Source organism: Symsagittifera roscoffensis, chromosome 4, assembly GCF_963678635.1.
Source record: "Symsagittifera roscoffensis chromosome 4, txSymRosc1.1, whole genome shotgun sequence".
In the NCBI taxonomy this organism is placed as follows: Eukaryota; Metazoa; Xenacoelomorpha; order Acoela; family Convolutidae; genus Symsagittifera; species Symsagittifera roscoffensis.
Window position 1 is genome coordinate 51135762 of NC_087065.1, and position 27618 is coordinate 51163379.

Genomic DNA, 27618 nt, shown 5'->3' on the forward strand with positions numbered 1-27618 from the left:
AAAGCAGGGAAACAAAACTTGTTTTCCAGTATTTGAGACGCCCGCGCCTTTCTGCACTCAACCTCTTTAGGCACCAACACTCCTAACAGTTCCACTAAAACAAACATCAAAGTCAGTTTGAACCAATTTTTATACCGACAAGTTTTCAAAAAAATTGAAAAATGCTGACAGCTTCTGAGTTCCATTTTGTTTTCGTTGGTTTTTAGTCCTTTTCGCTGAAATGTTACTGCAAAAAAGTTTAGTCTACGTTTCGATTCGGCTTTCTGAGAAAGTTGTTTTCCCCTCGGACGAAAGTTTTGGAAAAGTGGAAGAAATTTGGAGAAATGGCAGAAAGAACAGAAAAGACATTAGGAGCTTTAATGACAGCCCAGCGAGAGTTTGGCGTCGTTAGTTTAATGCGATTAAAGCAGGACAGCAGAATTTAGCTTAAGTCTCGTTATAACCATTTATGTCAGCTAGTTTAGTGATATATATACGCAGTCATAGTCATTTCACTCGGATCTCAACCTGCTTTCATGTCGCCACTGCTTATCATTCATTTTTGATCCCAAAATGAGTTCCTCAAACGCCTGTAAGTACATTTTTGATATATCACAATCTCTTTTAGGTATCCGCACATTTCATCGCAACCATGCTTTTTTTGGATGCACACAAAAAAAACTTTCAATTTTGATGTGGAGAAAATGTAAAACTTTTTGTCGAACTGTTTTTTTTCACATTAGCAAGACTCTCATGTCAGGTGCAGCTTCTAAGCTAAATATAATTCCTATAGCGGAAGAGCAGCAATCCTTTAAGTCCTGGAACCCCTCCTTCTAACATTATAACGTACATTATGAAACGTTATAACATATCGCATACTTAGCGATACAACTTCTATGAGTTATCCATGAATCAGTGCTGGAACGTACAGTTCAGTGGGATACTACAGAAACCGTGGACTTCAACCGGGATCATTGAGGGCCGTCCAGGAGGACACGAACTTTAGTCCAGAAATGATTACAAGCAGTCAGGATTTTCACTGTTTCTTATTGCCTATCATGACCCCTGTTGAAGTCCCACAGTTAATCATTATACAGCTGCTGTAGTACCCCACTGAACTCTCTTTTCCAGCACTGATTCATTGATAGATCATAGAAGTTGTATCGCTAAGTATGCGATAGGTCACGACTCTCTCAGTAATGAATCAGCGGCGAATCAGAGCTAAGACCTTCACAAGTATCTCCAAAACTTCAAAAGCGTAATTATTCCGACTTTCGATACAAAAGTAATGGAATATTTGTGCTCGTGGTGGGTTTTTTTTCTTAAGACAAATTTCGACTTTTTAACTAGCCATTTTTGACGAAATCTTTTTACATCATTCAAAAAGAATTGTTGTCCTGAGCTAAATTTTGAAAAGATATTTCACCTTTGATCAGTTTTCGGAGAGTTATGGGGGTTTAAACACTGCCATTTTGGTCAATTTGGGACAATTAACGCGCGATATATTTCGCGCTGTTAACGCGTAAGCGAGATTTAATCCGTATTAGAAATCGTTCCAAATTGTTTCAAGGAAGCTTATTTGCCATAATTGATTTGTTACAAGTAGCGAAATCTATCCTTTTGTACTCTAAATGGCGTGTGGGGGGATGATTTTTATAAAAATTTTCAGAAATTAGAACAAAAATTTTATTTTGTTTTATTACATTTATTTTCTTAATGTTATTACTGCTCCATAAACCTTAAAAGGCAGTCGGAACATTCAGGGCTTCGCCCTGATACGAGCATTCTTGTCTCATTTTCTTCTTCATTCTTTATTTTACACCCACACAAACATTGCTTTTTGTTCCGACTTTCGAGGAAAATGGAATATTTATGCTCGGTGTGGTTTTTTTATTCAGTCAATTTTCACCGATCGAAAAAATAATTTTCAAATTTTTTTTTTCGTACAACATTGAAGATATTGACTTCGGACCAAGTTAACATCCTCCCCCCTAAACACGTTTAGGGGAAGGATGTTAACTTGGTTCTAAGTTGGATATTTTTCAGCCAATCAGAACCGAGCATTTTACATGCAGCGCTTAGCAAGTTTAATTTAATTTAAGCGCGGGGGTGGAGGATCTTAACTTGGTCAATTAGGGGGGGACGAAAGTCGGAAGAAAAACTTCTCAAAGAGTCGAAGAGTTGACAAAGCCAATCAGAACAAAGATAACATGACTGCTCGTATCAGAGCGAAGCTCTGAATGTTCCGACTGCCTTTTAAGGTTTATGGAGCAGTAATAACATAAAAAATTATATGTAATAAAAATAAAACGAAAATTTGTTTTTCTAATTTTTGAAAATTTTTATGAAAATCATCCCCACACACGCCATACAATGTACAAAAGGATAGATTTCACTACTTGTAACAAATCAATTATGGCAAATAAGCTTCCTTGAAACAATTTGGAACGATTTTTTATACGGATTAAATCTCGCTAACAACGCGTTAATTGTCCCAAATTGGCCAAATTGGCAATCTTTAAACCCCCATAACTTCACAAAAAAAGATTACAGGTAAAATATGTTTTCAAATTTAAGCTCAGCACAACAACACCTTTTGAATGATAAACAAAAATCCCGTCAAAAATGGCTTGTTAAAAAGTCGAAATTTGTCTGAAGAAAAAAAACCACCCCGAGCACAAGTATTCCGTTACTTTCGCGTTGAAAGTCGGAACAACATAACAGCTAGTATCAGAGCGACGCCCTAAAAGTTCCTACAGCCTTTTAACGACAATGAAGTAGTGTTCGGCTTAAAAAAATTTATCAAGTTTCCAAAAAAAGTAGAACCTTTTCAATTTCGTTTGTGATAAAATTCGACCACACTTTTTGAAAACATCCCACTTTCCTTATGTAAAGTACAAAGTGGTTAATTGGCTTACAGCAATGTTTTAGATAGATCAGTAAGCATGCCTCTTTGGAACAAATTATGATTAAATATCCGCTTACGCGTTAATAACGCGTAATATATCGCACGTTAATTATCCCAAATGGGCTCAGCATAACAAAAAATTTTGGTCCTTATAGGAAATCCCGTCAAAAATGGCAAGTTGAAAAATCAGACAATGGTTCGGAGAAATAATACTTCAAGCAACAAAATTCCGTCTTTTTTTAGAATGTTGGAACAATAATATGACTAAGTAGCTTGCCTTGCTAAAATTATTTTGCTTTCAGCATCTTAATTAAAACGTAGCTTCAAATTTCGCTCCATACTCAAACTCAGACGTAGGTCAGATTTTAAAAACACGCAAGCATAATTATCCTTTTCGTCGAGAACCATAGCTGAAAACTTCTCGTACCAGCTTACGTCCGTTTTCAGCATTGTAAGTAAAATTACCACAGCGAAAGTAAAAAAGTACAGCGCACGGCTAGAATAGAGATGTTTTTGAATTTCCAGAACTTTGAAAAGATGATCACCGATGACAACATTTTTTTAAGTTTGACTCAGAGAGTCAATACCTTTTTTTTGTGGTATACTTTTTTTTTCGTTGAAAACTCATATTTAGTTTGAAAAAATCTGCCTGATAAAAACATCACATCGTAAACGCACAGCTAGCTTCTTTGAAAGTCGTAGCAAAAAAGCTGAGCTTAAACTTTTCGTTAAATTGGCCAACTGTAGAGTTATTTCAGAAAATATTTCGAAAAAAGGCTGCTCCGATTTATGCAGAGGATTCTCACAGGCAGTGGTTTTGTCTCTAATTTTGTCCATTTTTCGGCATCAAGTTCCAAGTTCTTTTAATTGCGTTATCTTCGAAACTGATACAACTGTTTATTGACGCCGCTAACTCTTTCAAGATAACTTTTCAGTTCTTCGTTTGTCGTTTCTGCGCGGTATGAAGTGTAAGTCAAGCTCATCAGCTTCCCAAAGAACCAATCTGAGCCTATAGTATCAAGTTCATGGTGTTGTTTGCGAGGATGTTTCTACAGCAAGAACATCTCTCAAACTAGTTCTTTCAAATTTTGATCAAGGGAGCGCTTCAAATTATTTCATCTAGTATGAGTCAAATTTTTGGACCACTATCTTTAATAGCTGCAGAAAAAATGACCAAAACTTTTCAAAAAATTCGTTTATTTGCTCGATGAAATAAAAAAGGTGACTTTTCTACGTGCCGTGATGGTAGTGACAAAAACCTGGATCAAATTATAATCTTAACGGAAGTCGAAAAAGTTAAATCTTCTTATATATTTGTGAACGAAACCTTATGAATGCATCAGTAATAATTCTGTAGTTTAAGTCTTAATATATATATATTTTTAAAAATTTTCAGATAATTTTATTTCAAATTAAATCTTTTATTTATCTTTAGGGGAAAATAACATCAAATGTTTTTGAGCCTTTGACCCGACTGATGGCGGTTATCTAGGCGGAAGTTATTATACCTGAGAAGAAAACAAAACTTTTTTCAGATGATAATTGACTGTAACTGTTTTTTTGCGTGTTTCAGTCACGGGGGGTTATGAACACTTTCACAAGATGCACGCCTGTCTTCAGCCCCACATCAACAACCTCTTAGTAGGATTGAACCACCCCCACCCTCATCACCAGCATCACTCCTCATCTGGGGCAAGTGCGTCGCCCGGTCCAGGGGCGAAGAGACCTCTCAGCTCCGCCCTCTCAGCCTCCAGCCTCAACTCTTCCGACTGCGGACCGTAAGTTCAAATCTGTTTTTCAATTTATTCATTTATAAAAGACACTCGACCTCTGGTCTGTTCATTTGAGCTGTAGGATACTTCTTGAAGATGCACTAATGACACAGCTGAAGTGAACACTTCTCAGATCAGAAATGACGCGCGCTGGCTTCTCGTTGTCCGCACAAATGCTAACACTTGAGTTCTGTAGCGCATATATTACCCGCTGTTGCGCATATTAATGTTGTTTAATTTACGATATCAGGCGTTAAGTGTAGCGCTTATAAGAAAAAACACTGAACTTCTTGAAATTTGATATATGTTTGCATATATTATTCAAAGTTTACGGGCAGTGTAGAAACTAAATTTTTTTAAAAGACAACAATTATTTTATTGCACAAAGTCACGGTTTAAGAGAACTTGAATGATTTCCAAGATAGTTTTCCGTACAAAACTTGGCTTGGGTTCTTCTTAAATTGGTTCAAAAAATGTTTCGTACTTTTTTTTGTATTAAGTATTAACTTTGTCAGAGTGGATGCTAAACACGTGGGGATGGAGCGACTGCAACAACAACAGCAGCAACAGCAGCAGCAGCAGAGCTACAAGCAGGCGAAGAAGGGGGAACAGAGGAGCCAGTCGCAGAGTCCCGCCAGACTAATCACCAACAACCCCAATCTGCCCCCTAGTGCAGGCAAGCAGATATTTGTGAGGGGAGGGGCAGAGGTGTCATGTGCAGTCAGTGTCAGTGTGGGAGGAGGGGTTGGAGGGGAGAGCAGGAATGCAAATCATATGGGGGGAGTGGGAGGAGGGAGAGACAGCAACAGCAACAGTGGCAGTGTGATGGACCATATGGATGAGGGGGCGGGGGAAGGGGAGGAGGGGGAGGAGCTAGAGGAAGATGGGAGGAGTAATGGCCACTTCAAACAGGTGCTGTTCTCAAAATAACCCAAATTGAGTTTACAATGAAAACCTGCCTCGAAAAAAAATTCAAAAAACAGTGATCGTCAACAATGATTTCGAGCTCAGTTTTCACCCAACTCTATCAATTTTTAGTGCTGATTTCGCAATGATTCAGAGCTGGAAAATTTGAAATCTATCGTTGAGTGTTTTTTTTAATTTTAGTAGCAAATTTCAGTGCTGAAACAGCACTGAATTCGCGATGAAAAAGTGAAGCATTTTTGCATCTGTGGAAACTCGTCATTTAGCAACCATGCTCATCCACCAAAATGAAAAATTTCGGCATTAAAATTTAAATGAAAACAAGTTGAACTGACGGCTCGATTTTTAATTTTTCACAAAATGTTTCATGTGTTTAGTCCAGCTAAAACTAAACCCATGAAACTCCGGCTCCGGATATGATTTTGTGATATGTGTCCTGTCTTGGACGACTTGATCAGCTGCGAATGGCCGTCCTTTACCTTAAAAAATAGATCCGATATTTGTTCAATGAAGTTGTTTAAACTTTAACGTCAAAAGTGGAGGAAATTTTAACGAGCACCCTCAAACCTGCACAATTTCAAAATAATTTCTAAGAAAAAGTAGGCACTTTTGGGTTCCATATCTTTCTTTTTATTCTTTGAAAGGCAATTTTCTTTCACATTGCCCAGTATCGAACAAAGCCGCCCAAAACAAGTTAATCTAAGAACATTGAAACTGAATTAAGTCTAAACTGAATGGAATGTTCAAACTGATATCTTACTGAAATATCATTGTAGTATAAGGGTAATAACAAAAAGCATGACTCACTTTACAGTAGAATCATAGATCTGAAAAAAGTCAAGCAAGAACGATAAAAATGTCTCGATTTTACTCTACAGACACATAGCAAAAATCTTTGTGGGTGAACGAGGCATCCAAAAATCTATAAAATCCACAGTGGATGAATGTATTTGAAAATTTATTGGTTTTCCTTGTGAAAAAAAACCTTGTGAGAAAAAAAGGTTGATCATACTAAAGTTGCTGAAAACTAATACATGCTGGGGAAACTTCTGTTGCGATGTATCAGCAGGTTTGGCAATCAATGTTTGCAGCACGAGCAAGACTGCTCTATCAGAGCAAAGCCATTGAATGTTCTGACTGCGCCTTAATTCATATCGAATAATTTTTGGGAAAGGAAATTATTGAAAATCTATAAGTTTTGGACGATATTAAAGTATGAAATTAAGAGTCGTACGAAATTAATAGGAACGATTAGCTAGCCTCAATTTTTTGGATCGAATTAGTTGTGTGAGATAATTTGTCACGCGTTACGGTTTCAGCATTTTCAATAAGCTCTTTAAAGCGCGCATTATTTAGTCCAGAATTTGACCAATTTGGCAATTTTCAAACCCCCTTGAACTTTACAAAAATTATTTGGAGTTGATAAGTTTGGAGTTGACCTTAACAAATAAGTTGGTATCTTAAATGGAGCATAAAAATTTCGTTGAAAAAAATTATTGCGATCGGCGAAAACAACAAAATCCTAACAAAAACAACGGAGTACTTGTGCTCGCCCGCATCCAGTTTTAAGCGTTAATAGTCGATTATATTACGATTTTGGTACCAGTCTCACTAAAATTGCAAACAGTTGATTTTATTTAATTAATAATCGATTATAATCTCTCTTTTTAAAATCAAAACATATTTAGTTATAATCCCTTATAATCGCTTATAATTGTTTATTCTTTCGTATATTTTTCGATACAATTATAATCAATTATAATTGATTATAATCCATTATTTTTATTCAAACTTCTAATTCAATATTTTGCACTAAAAACCATTATAATCTATGATATGATTATAATCCCTTTTGTTTGTCCATTTTGTCTTCGAAATTGCATCTGAATTGCTTATGTTTTATGCTTTTTGTAGACGTTGGTTCCTATTTAGGATGAGAAAAATATTTTTAATGTTTTCCAATCAAATCAAAATTATGATTTTTTTTTTCAATTCTTCCTCATTAGAGTTGTTTTGGGATGCATGTTCTAGGTTTTTTTCTACCACTAAAACATCAGCAAATTGATTTAGATTCATGATTGATTCGGAAGATTTATGTTTCATCTACCGCGGGAACTTTTCCACTTATATGAAAGATCTCTGTGAAACTTTGTTTCGAGGTAAAACTTTGTGTTCAGATGAACCAAAGTGTTCAAAAGATCTCTCTTCTAGAGATTTCTTTATTGACACAAAAATAATAACCCATAAGATATAATTCAAATATAATTTTGAAATGACAAAATTTTGCAAAATAATAGATTACAATCGATTATAATCGATTATAGTTGATTTTAAGGGTTTTTAGTTAAAAAATTATAATCAATTATAATCGATTATAACAGATTATAATCTCTTGCAAAATACAATTAGTTATAAGTCCTTCAAACACCTAAGTTTGTTAATTATGATCAATTATAATCACCATAAAAATCCGTTATAATCGATTATTTACGGCTAAACTTGGATGCGGGCGGGGTTGTTTTTTTTTTCTTCAGATAAATTTTGACTTTTTGACGGAATTTTTTTATACCATTCGAAAGCTATTGTTATGCTGAGCTTAAATAAGACATTTCACCTGTGATCATTTTTAGTAAAATTATGAGGGTTTAAAAATGGCCATTTCGGTCTATTTGGGATAATTAACGCGCGATATACAGTGCTGATTTAAATTAACCGGACAAAGCTAAAAATTTTATTTTTTTTACATCTATTTTTTCAAATTTTCTGCTCCATAGACCTTAAAAGGCAGTTGGATAATTCAGGGCTTCACCCAGATACGAGCCGTCTTGTACATCTTTATATTGGAGGATTAGATTTTAATATGATAGAATTTTATTCATTTTACAAAAACATTTTGAAAAGTAGTTCACACTGAAACGACTCTGAGTAAAAATAGTTTGTAAACTAAGCGTGATTTTAGCTCGATTTGGTTAGTCCGGCTTTAGTGGAATATTTCACCTTACATTTTAGTAATGTTTTCTTGAGTCCTTATCGGTTTTATGACTATGTGAGGTTTCTATTATGTAATGGCGATTAGACACCCCGCATTGACAAAAATAAGATTGCAATCGATTATAAACGATTTTTATACAGATTTTCTACTACTTAAAATCGATTGTAAGTAACTCAATTAGACACTAAAATGGATAATAGAGGGATTTTGTACAGTTCAGATAAAATCGAATTTATAGTCAAGAAAATAGATTTTTTGCGGTATAAAATCTGTACAGAATCTGTATAAAATCTGTATAAAATCGATTATAACACATTGTAATGCTTTTTCTAAGGACCCAAAAAAAAAATGATTATATTGTCTAAAAAGTTGATTATATTTTTCAAAAAAATGATTTTTTTTTACTTTTAGTAGCATGTTGTTTGAAGACTCGGAACAAAAGTTGAATTCAAATTAAACGACACAAACTCAAAAAAATCATCAATATAAACAAGATTCGGTCACAAAAATATTCAATAAAATCATGAAAATCATCAATATAAACAAGATTTTGGACAAAATATATGTGATAAATAAAGAAAATGGTCAGTATAAATTAGATTTTCAGCTCAAAAATAAACAATAAAAATATTTAAAAGCTTTCTATGTAAATCAGGCAGTGAGCAAAAACCAATGTATTAGATAGGGAAAAAGGTTGCTGAAAATCAATTTTTGAGCTCAAAAACATGCAACAAAAATGTACAAAAAAAACAATCATTGTAAATCATCGTTTTAAATACATGAATTTTGAATTCATTTAGAAAATATAGATTTTACGGGAAATAAGTTTGAGTACAGACAAAATTTTTACAAAATGAACAATTTTAATAGATTTTATGCCATATGGTCTTTTAACTCTTGCTCCACACATCCACTCCTGCTACATCAATCTGAAAAAAAATATGCATATAATGCGGCCTTGTTCAGCTACCATTGTGAATCATGTCAATAAACAATAGAGAAGAAGAATCAAAATCATCAGATTTCAATTCTGCTGAACTGTGGGGATCGAAATTTGCAACTTTTGAAGAAAAAAAATCTTGTCTGTGGCCGAAAAACATGATTCACAATCGAAGCTGAACGAGACAACTACGTTGTAAAATGCAATGTAAAACAAAGGGCGCGTCTCAAGGAACCTATTTCGACTCGAGAAAATATGAAAAACAATTAAATTAAGAAGATACTGGGGTTTTCCATTTTTCGACAAAAAACACCTTTTTTCCAGTTTTTTTTGTTCAATTTTATCCCCTCCCCCCACAACGAACACAAACTCAGAGACAACCAAAATCGAATGGAAAAAACTAAAATTTGCCCATATTCTCCTTTTATCAGAAAAAACTATCAGTTTTAATCTTATTTAGAGGGTTTTAACAAAACAAGACACGTAACAAAACATTTTTTTCAAATCGAAATTTTTTCTGCAAAATTGAAACGAAATTACAAAAGATTTTATAGGGTATATAATCTTTATAAAATCTGTACCATAAAAGGCACTTAAAATGGAATTTGGTCACTATCGAATCGATTAAAATAAGCAAAAATAATCAAATTTCTTTTCGAATTTTTTGTAATTTGATAGTTTTTTTTCGATTTTATCCCCCACAACAAAAATCAACTCACAAACAATCAAAATTTAGTGGAAAAAAATTAAATTCGACCATTTTCTCCTTTTAGCAGAAAAAAACCATCAGTTTTGGTCTTATTTAGACGGTTTTATTTAGTTTTTTTTTTCAATTTTGGTTGTTTTCAACAAAACAAGACCCGCAACAAAAAAATTTTTTGAATTCGAATTTTTTTCTATAAAAGTTGAAACGAACTTACAATGGATTTTATAGGGTATATAATCTGTATATAATGTGTATATAATCTGTAAAAAATCTGTATAAAATCTATATATAATCTGTACCAAAAATGCACTTAAAAATGGATTTTGGTAACTATCGAATCGATTAAAAATAAGTATAAATTGCAATCGATTGTAATCGATTTGATGGTCAAAAAAAACATTATTTAGTGCATAAAACTAAACTAGCTTGCTGAACTGTAGATTTTACTTGCGATAATCGATTGCAATCTTAGTTTTGCCAATGCGGGACCTGTATGTCAATATTGATTCGAAGGCAGTTATCCCAATGGCACACTCACGCGGCTATTAGCAAAAATTTGAAAGTCAAACTTTCACATGGAAAAATCATATTTAGACTAGTTTTTGACCCTGATATGAAATAACCCGCCCCAGTCGCCTGTCTGACTATAGGCTATGCAGACTATGTTAATGGATAATTTATTATATTAGGAGGTTGACATCAGCTTGGACGAAGCCGAGATGGAGTTCCTGGAGGAGTTCGAGGAGAGGTATTTGGCTAGGAACAAGAGGGCACTACACCGACAGACACACACGCCGACAACACGACACGACATCTCATCCGCCGCAGCCTCCGCCACAGACCAGCAGCAGATGTTGAGTCTCTACTCGGACATCGTGAACGGAAACTACCTCCTACCCGCGCAACAAACAAGTCCCTCCAACCACCCCCCGAACAGTTGCTCCTCTCACCCCTCGTCCGTCAACATGCCCCTCGGAGGGTCCGAGTGGGAAGTGGTGTCACCAAACATGATGTTTGCGGCGGCAGCAGCCGAGTCGGCAGCTGGTCTGGACGAGGTCGTGTATGAGCCGAGCCCCGAGGTGTGTTCGTGGGAGTACTGTGGCAGTTTTTGTGGGCAGCAATCAGTGCTGGTTAATCACGTGATGCAACAGCATATTCAACCTCAGGTTCGTCTTTTGAAATCTCACGCAAGCCTTAAGAAAAAATGTTCTACAATTTTTGGAGACTATGAACACGTCAAGCTTTTATCAACAGAGTTTTAAAAGGAAGAGTCAAATAAGTATTTAACACAGACTAAAACTACAAAGCTAAACTGAAGTGAACTTCAGACGGATGCGAAGGACTTTGTGTGCAAGTGGGAGGGGTGCGAGAGGCTACAGAAGCCGTTCAAAGCGCAATACATGCTGGTTGTCCATATGCGCCGCCACACCAAGGAACGCCCCCACAAGTGCAATGTGCCAGGTGAGTGGAAAGTAGTGGAGTGGAGTTGAGGGGGGGGGGGGGTGGGTTGACTTTGGAAAGGGGGGGGGGCAGAAAGCAGTTTACAATACTACTTCTGAAACAGCTCCTGTGTCAACCCCCCACCCCCACGTCTGTACACAGGTCACGCTGTCTGTACAAATAGATCGGATAGGTTTCTGTGCTACTCCTCAATCAAAAATAGAATCGTGTCGCTTTGCTTGCGATAGTATCATTGAGATAGTTCCAAGAGTGAGAAGAGAGTACCCTAGTTTAGATTGAGAGGACAGAGTGGGTGTTGCTTACGCTAGTAACAATTTGATAGTATCAAAGAGGTAGTAGAGAATAATCTTGTTTAAATTGAGTAGATAGAGCTGGTGTTGCTTGCGATAGTACAATGAGATAGTATCAAAGATTGAGTAGAGTAATCTAAATTAGATTTAGCCGGATAGTTTGGGTCTTGATTGCGACATTAACTATGAGATTACCAAAGAATGAGTAGCGGGTAGTCTAGATAAGACTGAATAAATAGAGTGGGTGTTGCTTGCAATGGTATCAATGGGATAAAATCAAAGAGTGAGTTGAGTAAAAACTAGATTAGGTTGAGTGAATAGCTTGGGAGTTGCTTGCAATAGTGTCAATGAGGCAGTATCAAAAAGTGAGTAGAGAGTAGTCTAGTTTAGATTGAGTTGGTAGCGTGCGTGTTGATTGCGATAGTAACAATGAGATAGTATCAAAGAGTGAGTCGAGAGTAGTCTAGATTGGATTGGGTGGATAGAATGGATGTTGCTTGCCATAGTTACAATGAGATAGTATCAAAGAGTGAGTCGAGAGTAATCTAGATTGGATTGAGTGGATATAATGGATGTTGCTTGCCATAGTAACAATGAGATGGTATCAAAGATTGATTAGAGCGTAAGCTAGATTAGATCGAATGGAAAAAATGGGTGTTGCTTGCAATAGTATCAATGAGATTGTATCATAGAGTGAGTCGAGAGTAGTCTAGATTGGGTTGAGTGGAAAGAATGGATGTTGCTTGTCATAGTAACAACGAGATATTATCAAAGAGTGAGTTGGGAGTAGCCTAGATTAGATTGGGTGGATAGAATGGGTGTTGCTTGCGATAGTATCAATGAGATAGTATCAAAGCGAGAGTAGAGAGTTTTCTGGATTAGATTGAATGGGTAGAGTGGTTGTTGCTGGTAAAAGTATCAAAAAGATAGTATCAAAGAGTGGGTAGAGAGATGTCTAGATTAGGTTGATTGGATAGAGTGGGTGTTGCTTGCAATAGTAACAATGAGATAGTATCAAAGAGTGAGTCGAGAGTAGTCTAGTTTGGATTGAGTGGTTAGAATGGTTGTTGCTTGCCATAGTGACAATGAGATAGTATCAAAGAGTGAGTCGAGAGTACTCTAGATTGGATTGAGTGGATATAATGGATGTTGCTTGCCATAGTAACAATGAGATGGTATCAAAGATTGATTAGAGAGTAAGCTAGATTAGATCGAGTGGATAGAGTGGGTGTTGCTTGCAATAAATACAATGAGATTGTATCATAGAGTGGGTCGAGAGTAGGCTAGATTGGGTTGAGTGGATAGAATGGGTGTTGCTTGTCATAGTAACAACGAGATAGTATCAAAGAGTGAGTCGGGAGTAGCCTAGATTAGATTGGGTGGATAGAATGGGTGTTGCTTGCGATAGTATCAATGAGATAGTATCAAAGCGTGAGTAGAGAGTTTTCTGGATTAGATTGAATGGGTAGAGTGGTTGTTGCTAGTGAAAGTATCAAAAAGATAGTATCAAAGAGTGGGTAGAGAGTTGTCTAGATTAGGTTGAGTAAATAGAATGGGTGTTGCTTGCGATAGTAAGCGTGAGATAGTATCAAAGATTGAAAAGAAAAAAAAACTATTTCAGATTCAGTGGATAGAATGAGTGTTGCTTGCAATAGTGACATTGATGTAGTATCGAAGAGTGAGTAGAGTGTAGTCTAGGTTAGATTCAGTAGATACAGTGGGTGTTGCTTGCAATATTATCAATTATATAGTATCAAAGAGTGAGTAGAAGTCAACTATATTAGATTGACTGGATAGAGTGGGTGTTGCTTGCGATAAGAACAAAGAGATAGTATCAAAGATTGTGTAGAGAATAAACTAGAATAGAACGAATGGATCGAGTGGGTGTTGGTCGCAATAGTATCAAGAGATAGTATCAAAGAGTGAGTAGAGAGTAAACTAGATTAGATGAAGTGGACATAGTTGGTGTTGCTCGCACTAGTAGAGGGTAGTCTAGATTAGATTGATTGGATAGAGTGGGTGTTCCTTGCGATAAAAACGTAGTATTAAAGAGTGAGTAGACAGTAAACTAGATTAGATGTAGTGGAAAAAGTGGGTGTTGCTTGCGATAGTATCAATGATATAGTATCAACGAGTGAGTAGAAAGTAGTCTAGATTAGATTGAGTGATAGAGTGGGTGTTGCTTGCGTTAAGAACAATGAGATAGTATCAAAGATTGTGTAGAGAATAAACTAGAATAGATCGAATGGATCGAGTGGGTGTTGGTCGCAATAGTATCAAGAGATAGTATCAAAGAGTGAGTAGAGAGTAAACTAGATTAGATGAAGTGGACATAGTTGGTGTTGCTCGCACTAGTAGAGGGTAGTCTAGATTAGATTGATTGGATAGAGTGGGTGTTCCTTGCGATAAAAACGTTGAGATAGTATTAAAGAGTGAGTAGACAGTAAACTAGATTAGATGTAGTGGAAAAAGTGGGTGTTGCTTGCGATAGTATCAATGATATAGTATCAACGAGTGAGTAGAAAGTAGTCTAGATTAGGTTGAGTAAATAGAATGGGTGTTGCTTGCGATAGTAAGCGTGAGATAGTATCAAAGATTGAAAAGAAAAAAAAACTATTTCAGATTCAGTGGATAGAATGAGTGTTGCTTGCAATAGTGACATTGATGTAGTATCGAAGAGTGAGTAGAGTGTAGTCTAGGTTAGATTCAGTAGATACAGTGGGTGTTGCTTGCAATATTATCAATTATATAGTATCAAAGAGTGAGTAGAAGTCAACTATATTAGATTGACTGGATAGAGTGGGTGTTGCTTGCGATAAGAACAAAGAGATAGTATCAAAGATTGTGTAGAGAATAAACTAGAATAGATCGAATGGATCGAGTGGGTGTTGGTCGCAATAGTATCAAGAGATAGTATCAAAGAGTGAGTAGAGAGTAAACTAGATTAGATGAAGTGGACATAGTTGGTGTTGCTCGCACTAGTAGAGGGTAGTCTAGATTAGATTGATTGGATAGAGTGGGTGTTCCTTGCGATAAAAACGTTGAGATAGTATTAAAGAGTGAGTAGACAGTAAACTAGATTAGATGTAGTGGAAAAAGTGGGTGTTGCTTGCGATAGTATCAATGATATAGTATCAACGAGTGAGTAGAAAGTAGTCTAGATTAGATTGAGTGATAGAGTGGGTGTTGCTTGCGTTAAGAACAATGAGATAGTATCAAAGATTGAGTAGAGAGTTAACTAGATTAGATCGAATGGATAGAGTGGGTGTTGCTCGCAATAGTATCAAGAGATAGTATCAAAGAAGGAGTAGAGAGTAAACTAGATTAGATGAAGTGGACATAATTGGTGTTGCTCGCAATAGTAGAGGGTAGTCTAGATTAGATTGAGTGGATAGAGTGGGTGTTGCTTGCAATAGTGACAATGATGTAGTATCGAAGAGTGAGTAGAGTGTAGTCTAGGTTAGATTCAGTAGATACAGTGGGTGTTGCTTGCAATATTATCAATTATATAGTATCAAAGAGTGAGTAGAAGTAAACTATATTAGATTGACTGGATAGAGTGGGTGTTGCTTGCGATAAGAACAAAGAGATAGTATCAAAGGTTGTGTAGAGAATAAACTAGAATAGATCGAATGGATAGAGTGGGTGTTGCTCGCAATAGTATCAAGAGATAGTATCAAAGAGTGAGTAGAGAAAAAACTAGATTCGATGAATTGGACATAGTTGGTGTTGCTCGCACTAGTAGAGGGTAGTCTAGATTAGATTGAGTGGATAGAGTGGGTGTTCCTTGCGATAAAAACATTGAGATAGTATTAAAGAGTGAGTAGAGCGTAAACTAGATTAAATGTAGTGGAAAGAGTGGGTGTTGCTTGCGATAGTATCAATGAGATAGTATCAACGAGTGAGTAGAAAGTAGTCTAGATTAGATTGAGTGATAGAGTGGGTGTTGCTTGCGTTAAAAACAATGAGATTGTATCAAAGATTGAGTAGAGAGTTAACTAGACTAGATCGAATGGATAGAGTGGGTGTTGCTCGCAACAGTATCAAGAGATAGTATCAAAGAGTGAGTAGAGAGTAAACTAGATTAGATGAAGTGGACATAATTGGTGTTGCTCGCAATAGTAGAGGGTAGTCTAGATTAGATTGAGTGGATAGAGTGGGTGTTCCTTGCGATAAAAACATTGAGATAGTATTAAAGTGTGAGTAGAGAATAAACTAGATTAGATTGAGTGGATAGAGTGGAGTGAGAAGAGAGAATTCTACAAATCAAAGAGTGAGAAGAGATTAATATAGAAAAAACTGAGTAGATAGAGTGGGTCTTGCTTGCGAAAGTATCATTGAGATGGTATCAAAGAGTGAGTACTGAGTAAACTAGATTAGATTGAGTAGATAGAGTACGTGTTGCTGGCACTGATATCAATGAGATAGTATCAAATAGTGAGAAGAGATTATTTTAGATTAGACTGAGTAGATAGATTGGGTGATGCTTGCGATATTAACAATGAGATAGTATCAAAGAGTGAGTAGAGATTAATTTAGATTAGATTGAGTAGATAGATTGGGTGATGCTTGCAATATTAACAATGAGATAGTATCAAAGAGTGAGTAGAGAGTAATCTAGATTAGATTGAGTGCATATAGTGTATGTTGCTTGCAATAGTATCAATGAGATGGTATCAAAGAGTTAGCAGATAGTAGTCTAGGTTAGATTGAGTAGATACAGAGGGTGTTGCTGGCACGAATATCAATGAGATAGTATCAAAGAGTGAATAGAGAGTAAACTAGATTAGATTGAGTGGATAGAGCGGTGTTGCTGACAATAGATTAATGAGATAGTATCAAAGGGTGAGTAGAGAGTAAACTAGATTAGATTGAGTGGATAAAATGGATGTTGCTTGCGGTAGTATCAATGAGATAGTATCAAAGAGTGAGTAGAGAGTAAACTAGATTAGATTGAGTAGATAGATTGGGTGATGCTTGCAATAGAAACACTGAAATAGTATCAAAGAGTGAGCTCAGAGTAACCTAGATTAGATTGAGTAGATAGAGTGGTTGTTGCTTGAAATAATACAATGAGATTGTATCAAGGAGTGAATAGAGATTAAACTAGATTAGATTGAGTGGATAAAGTGGGTGCTGCTGACAATAGATTAATGAGATAGTACCAAAGGGTGAGTAGAGAGTAAACTAGATTAGATTGAGTGGATAAAGTGGGTGTTGCTTGCGATAGAATCAATGAGATAGTATCAGAGAGTGAGTAGAGAGTAATCTAGATCAGATTGAGTAGATAGATTGGGTGATGCTTGCGATTGTAACAATGAGATAATATCAAAGAGTGAGTTCAGATTAGTCTAGATTAGATTAGTAGATAGCGTGGATGTTGATTGAAATAGTACAATGAGATTGCATCAAGGAGTGATTAGAGAGTAAACTAGATTAGATTGAGTAGATAGATTGGTTGATGCTTGCGATAGTAACACTGAAATAGTATCAAAGAGTGAGCTCCGAGTAACCCAGATTAGGTTGAGTAGATAGAGTGGTTGCTGCTTGAAATAGTACAATGAGATTGTATCAAGGAGTGAATAGAGATTAAACTAGATTAGATTGAGTGGATAGAGTGGGTGTTGCTGACAATAGATTAATGATATAGTATCAAAGGGTGAGTAGAGAGTAAACTAGATTAGATTGAGTGGATAAAGTGGGTGTTGCTTGCGGTTGTATAAATGAGATAGTATCAAAGAGTGAGTAGAGAGTAAACTAGATTAGATTGAGTAGATAGATTGGGTGATGCTTGCGATAGTAACACTGAAATAGTATCAAAGAGTGAGTTCAGATTAGTCTAGATTAGACTGAGTAGATAGCGTGGGTGTTGCTTGAAATAGTACAATGGGATTGCATCAAAGAGTGATTAGAGAGTAAACTAGATTAGATTGAGTAAATAGAGTCTCAACCTAATCTAGTTTACTCTCTAATCACTCTTTGATACAATCCCATTGTACTATTTCAAGCAACACCCACTCTATCTACTCAATCTTATCTAGACTAATCTGAACTCACCCTTTGATACTATTTCAGTGTTACTATCGCAAGCATCACCCAATCTATCCACTCAATCTAATCTAGTTTACTCTCTACTCACTCTTTGATACTATCTCATTGATACTACCGCAAGCAACACCCACTTTATCCACTCAATCTAATCTAGTTTACTCTCTACTCACCCTTCGATACTATCTCATAAATCTATTGTCAGCAACATCCACTCTATCCACTCAATCTAATCTAGTTTAATCTTTATTCACTCATTGATACAATCTCATTGTACATAATGAGATTGTATCAAAGAGTGAATAGATATTAAACTAGATTAGATTGAGTGGATAGAGTGGGTGTTGCTGACAATAGATTAATGAGATAAATGAGGTAGTATCAAAGAGATAGTATCAAAGAGTGATTAGAGAGTAAACTAGATTAGATTGAGTAGATAGATTGGGCGATGCTTGCGATAGTAAAACTGAGATAGTATCAAAGAGTGAGTTCAGAGTAGTCTAGATTAGATTGAGTAGATAGAGAGGGTGTTGCTTGAAATAGTACAATGAGGTTGTATCAAAGAGTGAATAGATATTGAACTAGATTAGATTGAGTGGATAGAGTGGGTGTTGCTGACAATAGATTAATGAGATAAAATTAAAGGGTGAGTAGAGATTAAACTAGATTAGACTGAGTGGATATAGCTGGTGTTGCTTGCGGTAGTGTCAATGAGATAGTATCAAAGAGTGAGTAGAGAGTAAACTAGATTAGATTGAGTAGATAGATTGGGCGATGCTTGCGATATTAACACTGAGATAGTATCAAAGAGTGAGTTCAGAGTAGTCTAGATTAGATTGAGTAGATAGAGTGGGTGTTGCTTGAAATAGTACAATGAGATTGTATCAAACAGTGAATAGATATTAAACTAGATGAGATTGAGTGGATAGAGTGGGTGTTGCTGACAATAGATTAATGAGATATCATCAAAGAGTGAGTAGAGAGTAAACTAGATTAGAGTGAGTAGATAGATTGGGTGATGCTTGCGATAGTAACAATGAGATACTATCAAAGAGTAAGTACAGAGTAGTCTGAGTATATAGAGTGGGTGTTGCTTGAAATAGTACAATGAGATAGTATCAAAGGGTGAGTAGAGAGTAAACTAGATTAGATTGAGTAGATAGATTGGGTGATGCTTGAAATAGTACAATGAGATAGTATCAAAGAGTGAGTAGGGAATAATCTAGAAAAAACTGAGTAGATGGAGTGGGTGTTGCTTGCAATAGTACCAATGAGATTGTATCGAAGAATGAGTAGAGAGTAGTCTAGATTAGATTGAATGGATAGAGTGGGTTTTGTAATCTGGCCGGGTTTGCACTGTTGTACTGCATGTGTACTTGTGTAGGTTGTGGCAAGTCCTACCCCCGTCTGGAGAATCTGAAAACACACATACGGTCGCACACGGGGGAGAAGCCCTACAAGTGTGCCATTGCGGGATGCAACAAGGCCTTCAGCAACGCCTCCGACAGAGCCAAACACCAGAACAGAACACACTCCAACCAGGTCAGGCCAAGTTACGCCAAGTAGTTTTAATTATGTAGTCACTTATTACATCCACTTGCATTAGACTAGATACTCCGACTTACAAGCACTTTCACAATTTATTACAAACATACAAAATTTTACAAAAATATTGGTCTTGTTCTTTGGTAAGTTTGTTTTTGGGCGACTTTTTCGCTCTAAAAAAGACACAGCAGAAAAATTTTTTGTTGAATATATGACGGACATAGTTTGGCAAAAAATGGAAAATTCAGTAATATACACTTACTAAAACAGCTAAAGATGGTTCGTCACTAATTGACTCATGATGATCCGCAAAATCAGGCAAATCATGCTTCTATTAGTTTTTCAGCTCTTAATTCTGGGAAACGTTTATCTCATTTGTAGGACAAAAAACCATTAAAAATTAACGGACGTGTTTTTAGAAACCTTACAAGTGTCGCGTTGAGGGCTGCGAGAAACGATACACAGACCCGAGCTCACTTCGGAAACACGTGAAAAGTGTGCATGTTCTGTCCTCTACCTCTAGTGGGGGTGGGGGTGCGGGCGAATGCAAACGTGTCCCTTCAACCCTTCCTCACGCCATCAGTGGAACAACACAGCAGGCCAGTGTCAACAACCCCAACCCCAACCCCCCTAGGACAGCGACACATCTGGGGGGCCCGGCTGGTGCTGCTGGGATGAGAGGAGGAGCAGCAGCTGGATCCCATCAAGTAGCACATGTTGTCACTGGGGGTTGTCGACCAATTCAGCCCAGACAGCATCAAGGCCCTGCAGCCGGCAACAGTGTACCTTTATACGTAAGACACCACCTTGCTTCACCCTTTGAAATGAGTTTTTCATCCTCTTTTCGTCGGCTACTTTTGAAACTTCCTTACAAGGATCATTTCCCGCCCTGTTGTTTTTTGAAGGTTTTAAACAAACGTTAACATTGCCCAATTGTACTGAAATTTTTGCATGTACGGTAATTAAATAATATTCCAAACACGTTTAGCGTTCATCTAATACCTTTATGATTGTGCTTTTATGGATGTAATCCATCATTGGTGACAATATAAATGATTTCATGGTCTAAATGTGCAACAATAATGGATTATAATGACAGCCTGTTAGACAACACTTTCCCATTAAGATCGATTTTTATCTATAAAACTCAGGTGCGGGCTAGACAATACTAATCGAATAATCAGACACTTTCTTGGTACAATTCGTATCCTTTGCCGTACCTTTTTCCTACCACGTTTCATCTTTTCTATCCTATACAATATCCGGTGGTCTATATGGTTGAATTTTGGTTCGATCTCTGCTTCACCATACTTCGATCTAAGTCTTGACCATTCTCGTTGTTATTTTGTTACAACTCAAGGCGTGATTCTGACCCTTATTTTTATCATAATTTTAAAGTTGAAACCATCATATCATAATGTCAGAAATTCAAATTTGAAATCAAAAACGGGTCCAAACTAAATTGATTGTATCAGGGGTGGATTTAGGGGGGGGGGGGGCTCTTTCTCAGGGATTTGAACCCTCGCCAACCTTCGGTATTAAATTATGATATTTTTTTTTCGGCCGACCAACCATAAAACTTTTTATAGGCGCCTCTGGCGCCAATGTATTTTAATTTTAAAGTGGAGCGAGCGCCAACCAAACGCAATTTTTTCGTCAAATTTTCCAAAAAGTGGCCAAAAACTCATATTTTGACCTGTGCTTTTTTGTCAAAATAGTGTCTTTTTATTATCCTGAGATTTCCCGGAAAATCAATTTGGTTGACCAAAAAAAAGTAGGCAAATTTTTCAATAAATTTTTGAAAATCCCCCCTCGACAGAATCCTGGATCCGCCCCTGGATTGTATGATCTTAGCTAAATTAAGCACTTACCAGCACGTTCAAATATGAACTAGTGTATAAAGCACTTTAGATTGATCAATATAAAAACAGATTCAAGACACATCAAAAGACTGCGGCCTTAAGAAATTAATGGATAAATATCAACCAACCTACCTAAGAAGAAAACAATTCCCTTCCATTTTGAGTACTAGAGTTATAAATATGAAAACAGAGTTTTCTTGTCACCTTCTATGATTGTTGACAGTATATCTCTTGGAATTGTGTTACTGGCATCGGTGTCATTTATGAATGCTCTGCCGTATTCCAAAAATTCCTATACCGGCGCTGCAACTAGCTCCTTTTTCACTCGTCCTTAGGCATCCGGCTCGAATTGCTCTAGTTCTACTTGCTACCATCTTCTTAGTAGGTGCAGATGACTAATTAAACTGTTTTTAATGCAAGCAAATTTTTCGAAAAACGAACAATAAAGGTTGCAGCAACCCAAAAAATGCATATCTAAATGAAAGAATTACTAATTTAAAATATATTATTGATGAACCTCAAAAGGAAAGAAAAAACATCAAAACTTTTTGGATTTTTTTAAAATCATACTCCCCTCCACACTATGGAAACTAATATCAAGTGATACATTTTGCAAAGAGCAAAGTATTAAATTGACCAAAAAACAGTTCTTAGTCCAATTTGGAATGACTTCTAATACGGATTAGATCTCCGCTTACGCGTTAATAGCGGGAAAAATAACGCGCGCTGATTTTCCAAAGGGAATTAAATTGCTAAACTGACAATTTTCAGACCACATAGCTTACGAAAATGATCACAGAAGAAATTTTATTTTATTTTTAGAATTGAGCTTAGGACAACAATACCTTGTGAATGATATTTAAAAAATTTTTATCAAAAAAAGCTAGTTATGGTCGAAATGGTCTGAAGGAAAAAAAAACACCCCGAGCACAAACATTTTGTCATTTTCCTCGACAAGACTGCTCGTATCAGGGCAAAGCTTTGAATCTTTAGACTACCTTTTAAGGTCTATGAGGAAGTTTTAAGGTCTATGCAGGCCTTTTAAGGTCTAAGGATAAGTTTGAAAATGATTGAGCTTTTTTTTGAAAACCATCCCCTACACAATGTACTAAGCACAAAGTGGTAGATTTCCCTCCAAGTAACGTCGCATTTATGACAACTAGCCTTGTTTCAATCAGTTTGGAAAGGTTTGTACGACTGATTGAATATCCGCTCACGCAAAAATAGCATGAAGTATATCGCGCGCTAATCGTCTCAAATTGGCCATAATAGCAACCTAAACCCTCATAACTTTAGAAAACTCGGCTCTTTTCCAGTTTCCCCCCCTTCCAATTAATTTTTGAAAACCGTATTTAACGTTGTAATAATGCAATGAAAATTGGCATGGTGAACAAATTGACAATTATGAACAGATTTGTTCTTCATATATTACAGCGTAACATCACGCATTTAGCCGTAATAACACGTGAAACAAAAATAAAACTCGGTATTTTTAAAGGTGGGAGGAAAGTGGAAAAGAGCCGAAAACTCTTATTTAAGCCCCTATAACTTTACAAAAAGAAAGATTCACTTAACCCCCATAAAATCACAAAGATTTTTGGTTTCATTGAGTAACGTTCGTTATATGGATTTTTCAAACTTTTTTTTCCATTTTAAGGCTCACAAAATTTGAATTTACTGTCAAAAAGACTAATTTCGATGTTTCATTCAGCGCTTATTTAGCAATAAGTTTTTTAAAAAAACTAAAAAAAATGTACACAAATAAGAAAAAACTTTTAAAAATTTTTTATAAGTTTTTTTGTTTGTTATTCACTTTTAAAAAAAAATTTTTGTCAATCTTGTCTCATTAACTAACCTATTACGCTTCTGTATAGTTCTTGAATCATGCTACTTACCAAAGCGACTCTAATTTGAATAAACAAAAAAAGTAACCTTTTTTAAATTTGTTTATGAAAATGGTCGGAACTTGCACAGCACTCGGCTATCTTCATTCCTTCCTTGCTGTTTTAAGTATTAAGGGGTTAATACAGATTTTAAAGGGGCATGTTTGTTATAAACAGATGTCCCCCCCAGTTTCTGGTTTTCCAACCTAGCGCACTGGATAGGCGCACAATTTTGTGTCTGTATATTCTTGGATTTCAGAAACAAGCCTTCAAACATGTTCCAAAATGTAAGTGGGTTCCACTTACAAAATTTCCGTGAATTCCACGTGCAAACATTTGTAACGTAATTTTTGTCGGCATATTAAATTTGTTGCGGATTTCGCAACGAGCAGCTATAGCTGGTTGTTCCGAATTCCGCAAACGTAGCGGTTTCCGCAAAAGTGAGCGGATTCAGCAAATTTACGCGGATTCAGCATATTTACGCGGATTCAGCTTACAATTTGCGGATTTTACTTACAGTTGCGGATTCAGGACAGCTGAAATCTACTGAACACATATTTTATTGTTTGCTTATGGATTCCATAAACTAATCCGGATTCCGCACGTTTTGTTGCGGATTCCGCAAAATTGCCTGTTTTTGGAGCCATTTTGAACAATACAGGGTTTTAATTGTTTGTCAATGGAATCCAAAACAACAAATAACATCAAAAAAAAGTAACAGAGTTGCGGAGTCCACAACAAATCTAAATTTGACCTGTTGCGTAATTCGTTTACAATTCACAAAATGCACAGTTTGGCCTCGTAATGTGTTACGAACGAGTCAGTTGCCCACTGCCCAAGGTTAAGTTTGGCAAAGTACGTTTTGATAAGAATGATTAACAGCTAATATGATCTTATTGATTCCTACTGCGTCAAAATAGAATTGAGCAATCCTCTGTCGATTCATGTCATGTAGAGGGGTCCCTTTTTCCCCAAATACCCAATACCCATTTAAAAAAATTAAAAACTTTATTTCAAAAATAGGACGAAAGGACGGATTGTTTTTTTCTTGCATGAGGGATTCTAAGTTGCATCCCTTTCAGGACAACAATACCTTTTGAATGATATTTTAAAATTCTACCAAAAAGTGCTTGTTAATAAGACGAAAACTGTCTGGAGAAAAAAAAAATCACCCGAGCCGAGCACAGATATTTCGTGACTTTCTTCGACAAGACTGCTCGTATCAGGGCAAAGCCCTGAATCTTTAGACTACCTTTTAAGGTCTATGGAGCAGTTTGTATTCTGAAAGTTGATGAGTTTTTCAAAAAAAAATTCTAAAATTCTAAAAAAATCCCCTACACAATGTACTAAGTATAAAATGATAGATTTTGCTCCAATTTTTGTCACATCTATGACAGCTAGCCTTGTTTCAACCACCTTGGAAAGGTTTGTACGACTGATTAAATATCCGCTCACGCAAAAATAGCACGAAGTATATCGCGCGTTAATCGTCTCAAATTAGCCATATTAGCAACCTAAACCCTCATAACTATAGAAAACTCTTCTTTAAACCCCCATAACTTTAGAAAAAATGATTTTCTAAATTTCCATAATTCACAAAATTTGATCTCATGTGAAATTTATATGTTTTTCAATTTGAACTCAGGACGAGAAAAAGTCCTGATATGTTTTTTAGTTCAATTGAGTAACGTTCGTTAAATGGATTTTTTAAACTTTTTTTTCCACTTTTAAGCTCACAAAAATAGATTTTACTATCAAAAAACTAGTTTGCGATGTTTAATTCAGCGCTAATTTAGCAAAAAAAAATCAAAAACTTTTTTAAATTATTGTACACAAATAAGTAAAAACTTTTAAAATTTTTTTAGTTATTTTGTTTGTTATTCATTTTTTAAGAAAAATTTTGTCGATCTTGTATAATTAACTAACCTATTTCTTGTTTCTATGTTGCATCTCTTTCCTGGGAAAAGTGAGGATTTATACGAGAAAAAGTGCTTTTTTAATGTGTTTTAGATCCAACTTGAAACTTTGACCTCAGTCTACCTTCCGATTTTTCTAATTGGATTGCCCCGAGCTGCTAGCTTTAAACTCTTGAGCCTGTCTTAGTTACGTTTTTTAGTTACGTGAACGCTAGTTAAGCATAGTCAATGATGTACCTTGTAAAAAATACAACAGAATCACCAAAAAAATGTACAAATGCATTGATTGTTTAGATTGAACCTCCCGAAATGACATCAGCAGTGACACTCTCCTCGCCCCTGCCATTATTCATCGACAGTCCCCACTCCTGTCCTTCGCGATACGCGGGGGGACACCAGGCCTCGGCCAGCCTGCCCACATCCCCCCTCATGATTCACAAATCTCTCACTCCTCACACCGTTTTACCCGCATTCACTGAAATCATTTGTGCGCCGACCGATATGAAACCATGTACTGTTGTCAGTGCCACTGGGATGCAACCACCAGCCGCTCATCCCGTTTGTGGAACCCCCTTTGCTGTCCCGCCAATCACTTACCTCCCGGGTCATGTTGTGAAACATGCACAAAATGGACCCAATTTGTCACAAATGCAAGCATCAGGTGGTTACACGCCTGATAAATGTTTACACAATTCTCATCAAAGTCATCAACACGCTATGACGCACCATTCTCAATTTGTACAACCAGCTCTAGATTCTTTCAAGCAGTACAGATCTAATGTAGGAGGAGGAGGCTCTCCTTTCAACACGCCCCAGTTCAATCGCCGAGCTGCCAGAAGTTTATCCTCACGAAGATTGCCACCACCGCCGCCACACTTGCAAAATCATCAGCAAAACCCGAATGCGATCATGAAAAACGAAATGACTCACATTATTCTGACGGATCAAAACGGAGCACCCATTAGCATCTATCACCCTGTCTGTTCCAAACAGGAAGACCAGCGTGGCCATCGAGACCAGGCCTCCGAACACCAAACTATAAGCCAACACCAGCACTTCCACATGCACCACCCGGTGGAAAACAACAACAACAACAACTGCTCCGCGGCTGGCGCCGGAGGAGGGGGAGGGGGCTTGAGTCAAAACTACGAGGATGAGCTGTCGAGCGGGCTGTCGTCCTGTCACATGAGTTCAATCATTGAAGGTCGCTACGACCACAGTTCTCTGGGGACGAAGCAGAGAAACAACAGCTTGTCCTCCAACGGAGGAGGCGAAAGCAAGTTTGTCCAGTACTGCAGCGGAACCAACGGAAGCAGATAAAGCACAGGAGCAGAATCGAAAGAGTCAACATTTGCGAGATCAAATCTTCTAATTTGTACCATAGATAATGTTTCATACAATTCATCTGTCTGTAGATTTACACTAATATCATAAAACTGAATGAGCCGCAAGAAGATAGAACTTTTCAAAAAGGAAACCTTCGCTTTTCAGTTGAATAGTTTTCCCACCTATTTTCAAAAGCATGACCTAGTTTTTCAGTCTTTTTCAGTCGTCATCATTACCGCAGAGTTACTGCAGGGATTCTTGCGCAGATCGATCTGAGCGGCGATGCATGCTACAGGCTATTGTTTTTCGCAGCACATCAGCTGTTTGGTCTGTGGGGGCGACCGGGGAGCCTTTTCCACTGTTTTACTATGCATCCGGGCTGAGGTGTTCGACTCATGATTCCACCGACACAGTCGAACGGAGTCCGATTCTCGTCGCAAATTAAGACGGTCGAACGAACACTGTAGTCGAACAAAGTCGAATCATGGGTCAAACAGGGTCGAATCATGAGTCGAACAGGGTCGAATCATGAGGCGAACAGGGTCGATAGAGTCGACAGGGTCGAATCATGAGTGGAACACGGTCGAATCATGAGTTGAACAGGCTCGAATCCTGAGTCGAACAGGGTCTAATCATGAGTCGAACAGGGTCGAATCATGAGTCGAACACGATCGAAACATGGGTTGAACAGGGTCGAACAGGGTCGAATCATGAGTCGAACAGGGTCGAATCATGAGTCGAACAGGGTCGAATAGAGTCGAATCATGAGTCGAACAGGGTCGAATCATGGGTCGAATCATGGGTCGAATCATGAGTCGAACAGGGTTGATAAAGTCGAACAGGGTCGAATCATGCGTCGCAAATTAAGACTGTCGAACGAATACTATAGTCGAACAAAGTCGATTCATGGGTCGAACCGGGTCGAATCATGAGTCGAACAGGGTCAATCATGAGTCGAACAGGGTCGAATCATGAGTCAAATAGGGTCGAATCATGAGTCAAATAGGGTCGAATCATGAGTCAAACAGGGTCGAATCATGGGTCGAATCATGAGTCGAGCCGCCAC

At 37.0% G+C, this 27618-nt stretch overlaps 1 protein-coding gene across 1 annotated transcript; it reads left to right on the forward strand.

Moving 5' to 3' along the window:
* LOC134844661 (uncharacterized) lies at window positions 1–26693 on the forward strand. The gene is made up of 8 exons (XM_063861464.1): window positions 1–571; window positions 4461–4665; window positions 5175–5571; window positions 10911–11387; window positions 11550–11682; window positions 19405–19562; window positions 19985–20359; window positions 25521–26693. Exons 1-8 carry the CDS (start codon window positions 553–555, stop codon window positions 26544–26546), a joined length of 2790 nt encoding a protein of 929 aa, XP_063717534.1. The 5' UTR covers window positions 1–552; the 3' UTR covers window positions 26547–26693.
* Window positions 26694–27618: the final 925 nt, after the last annotated feature.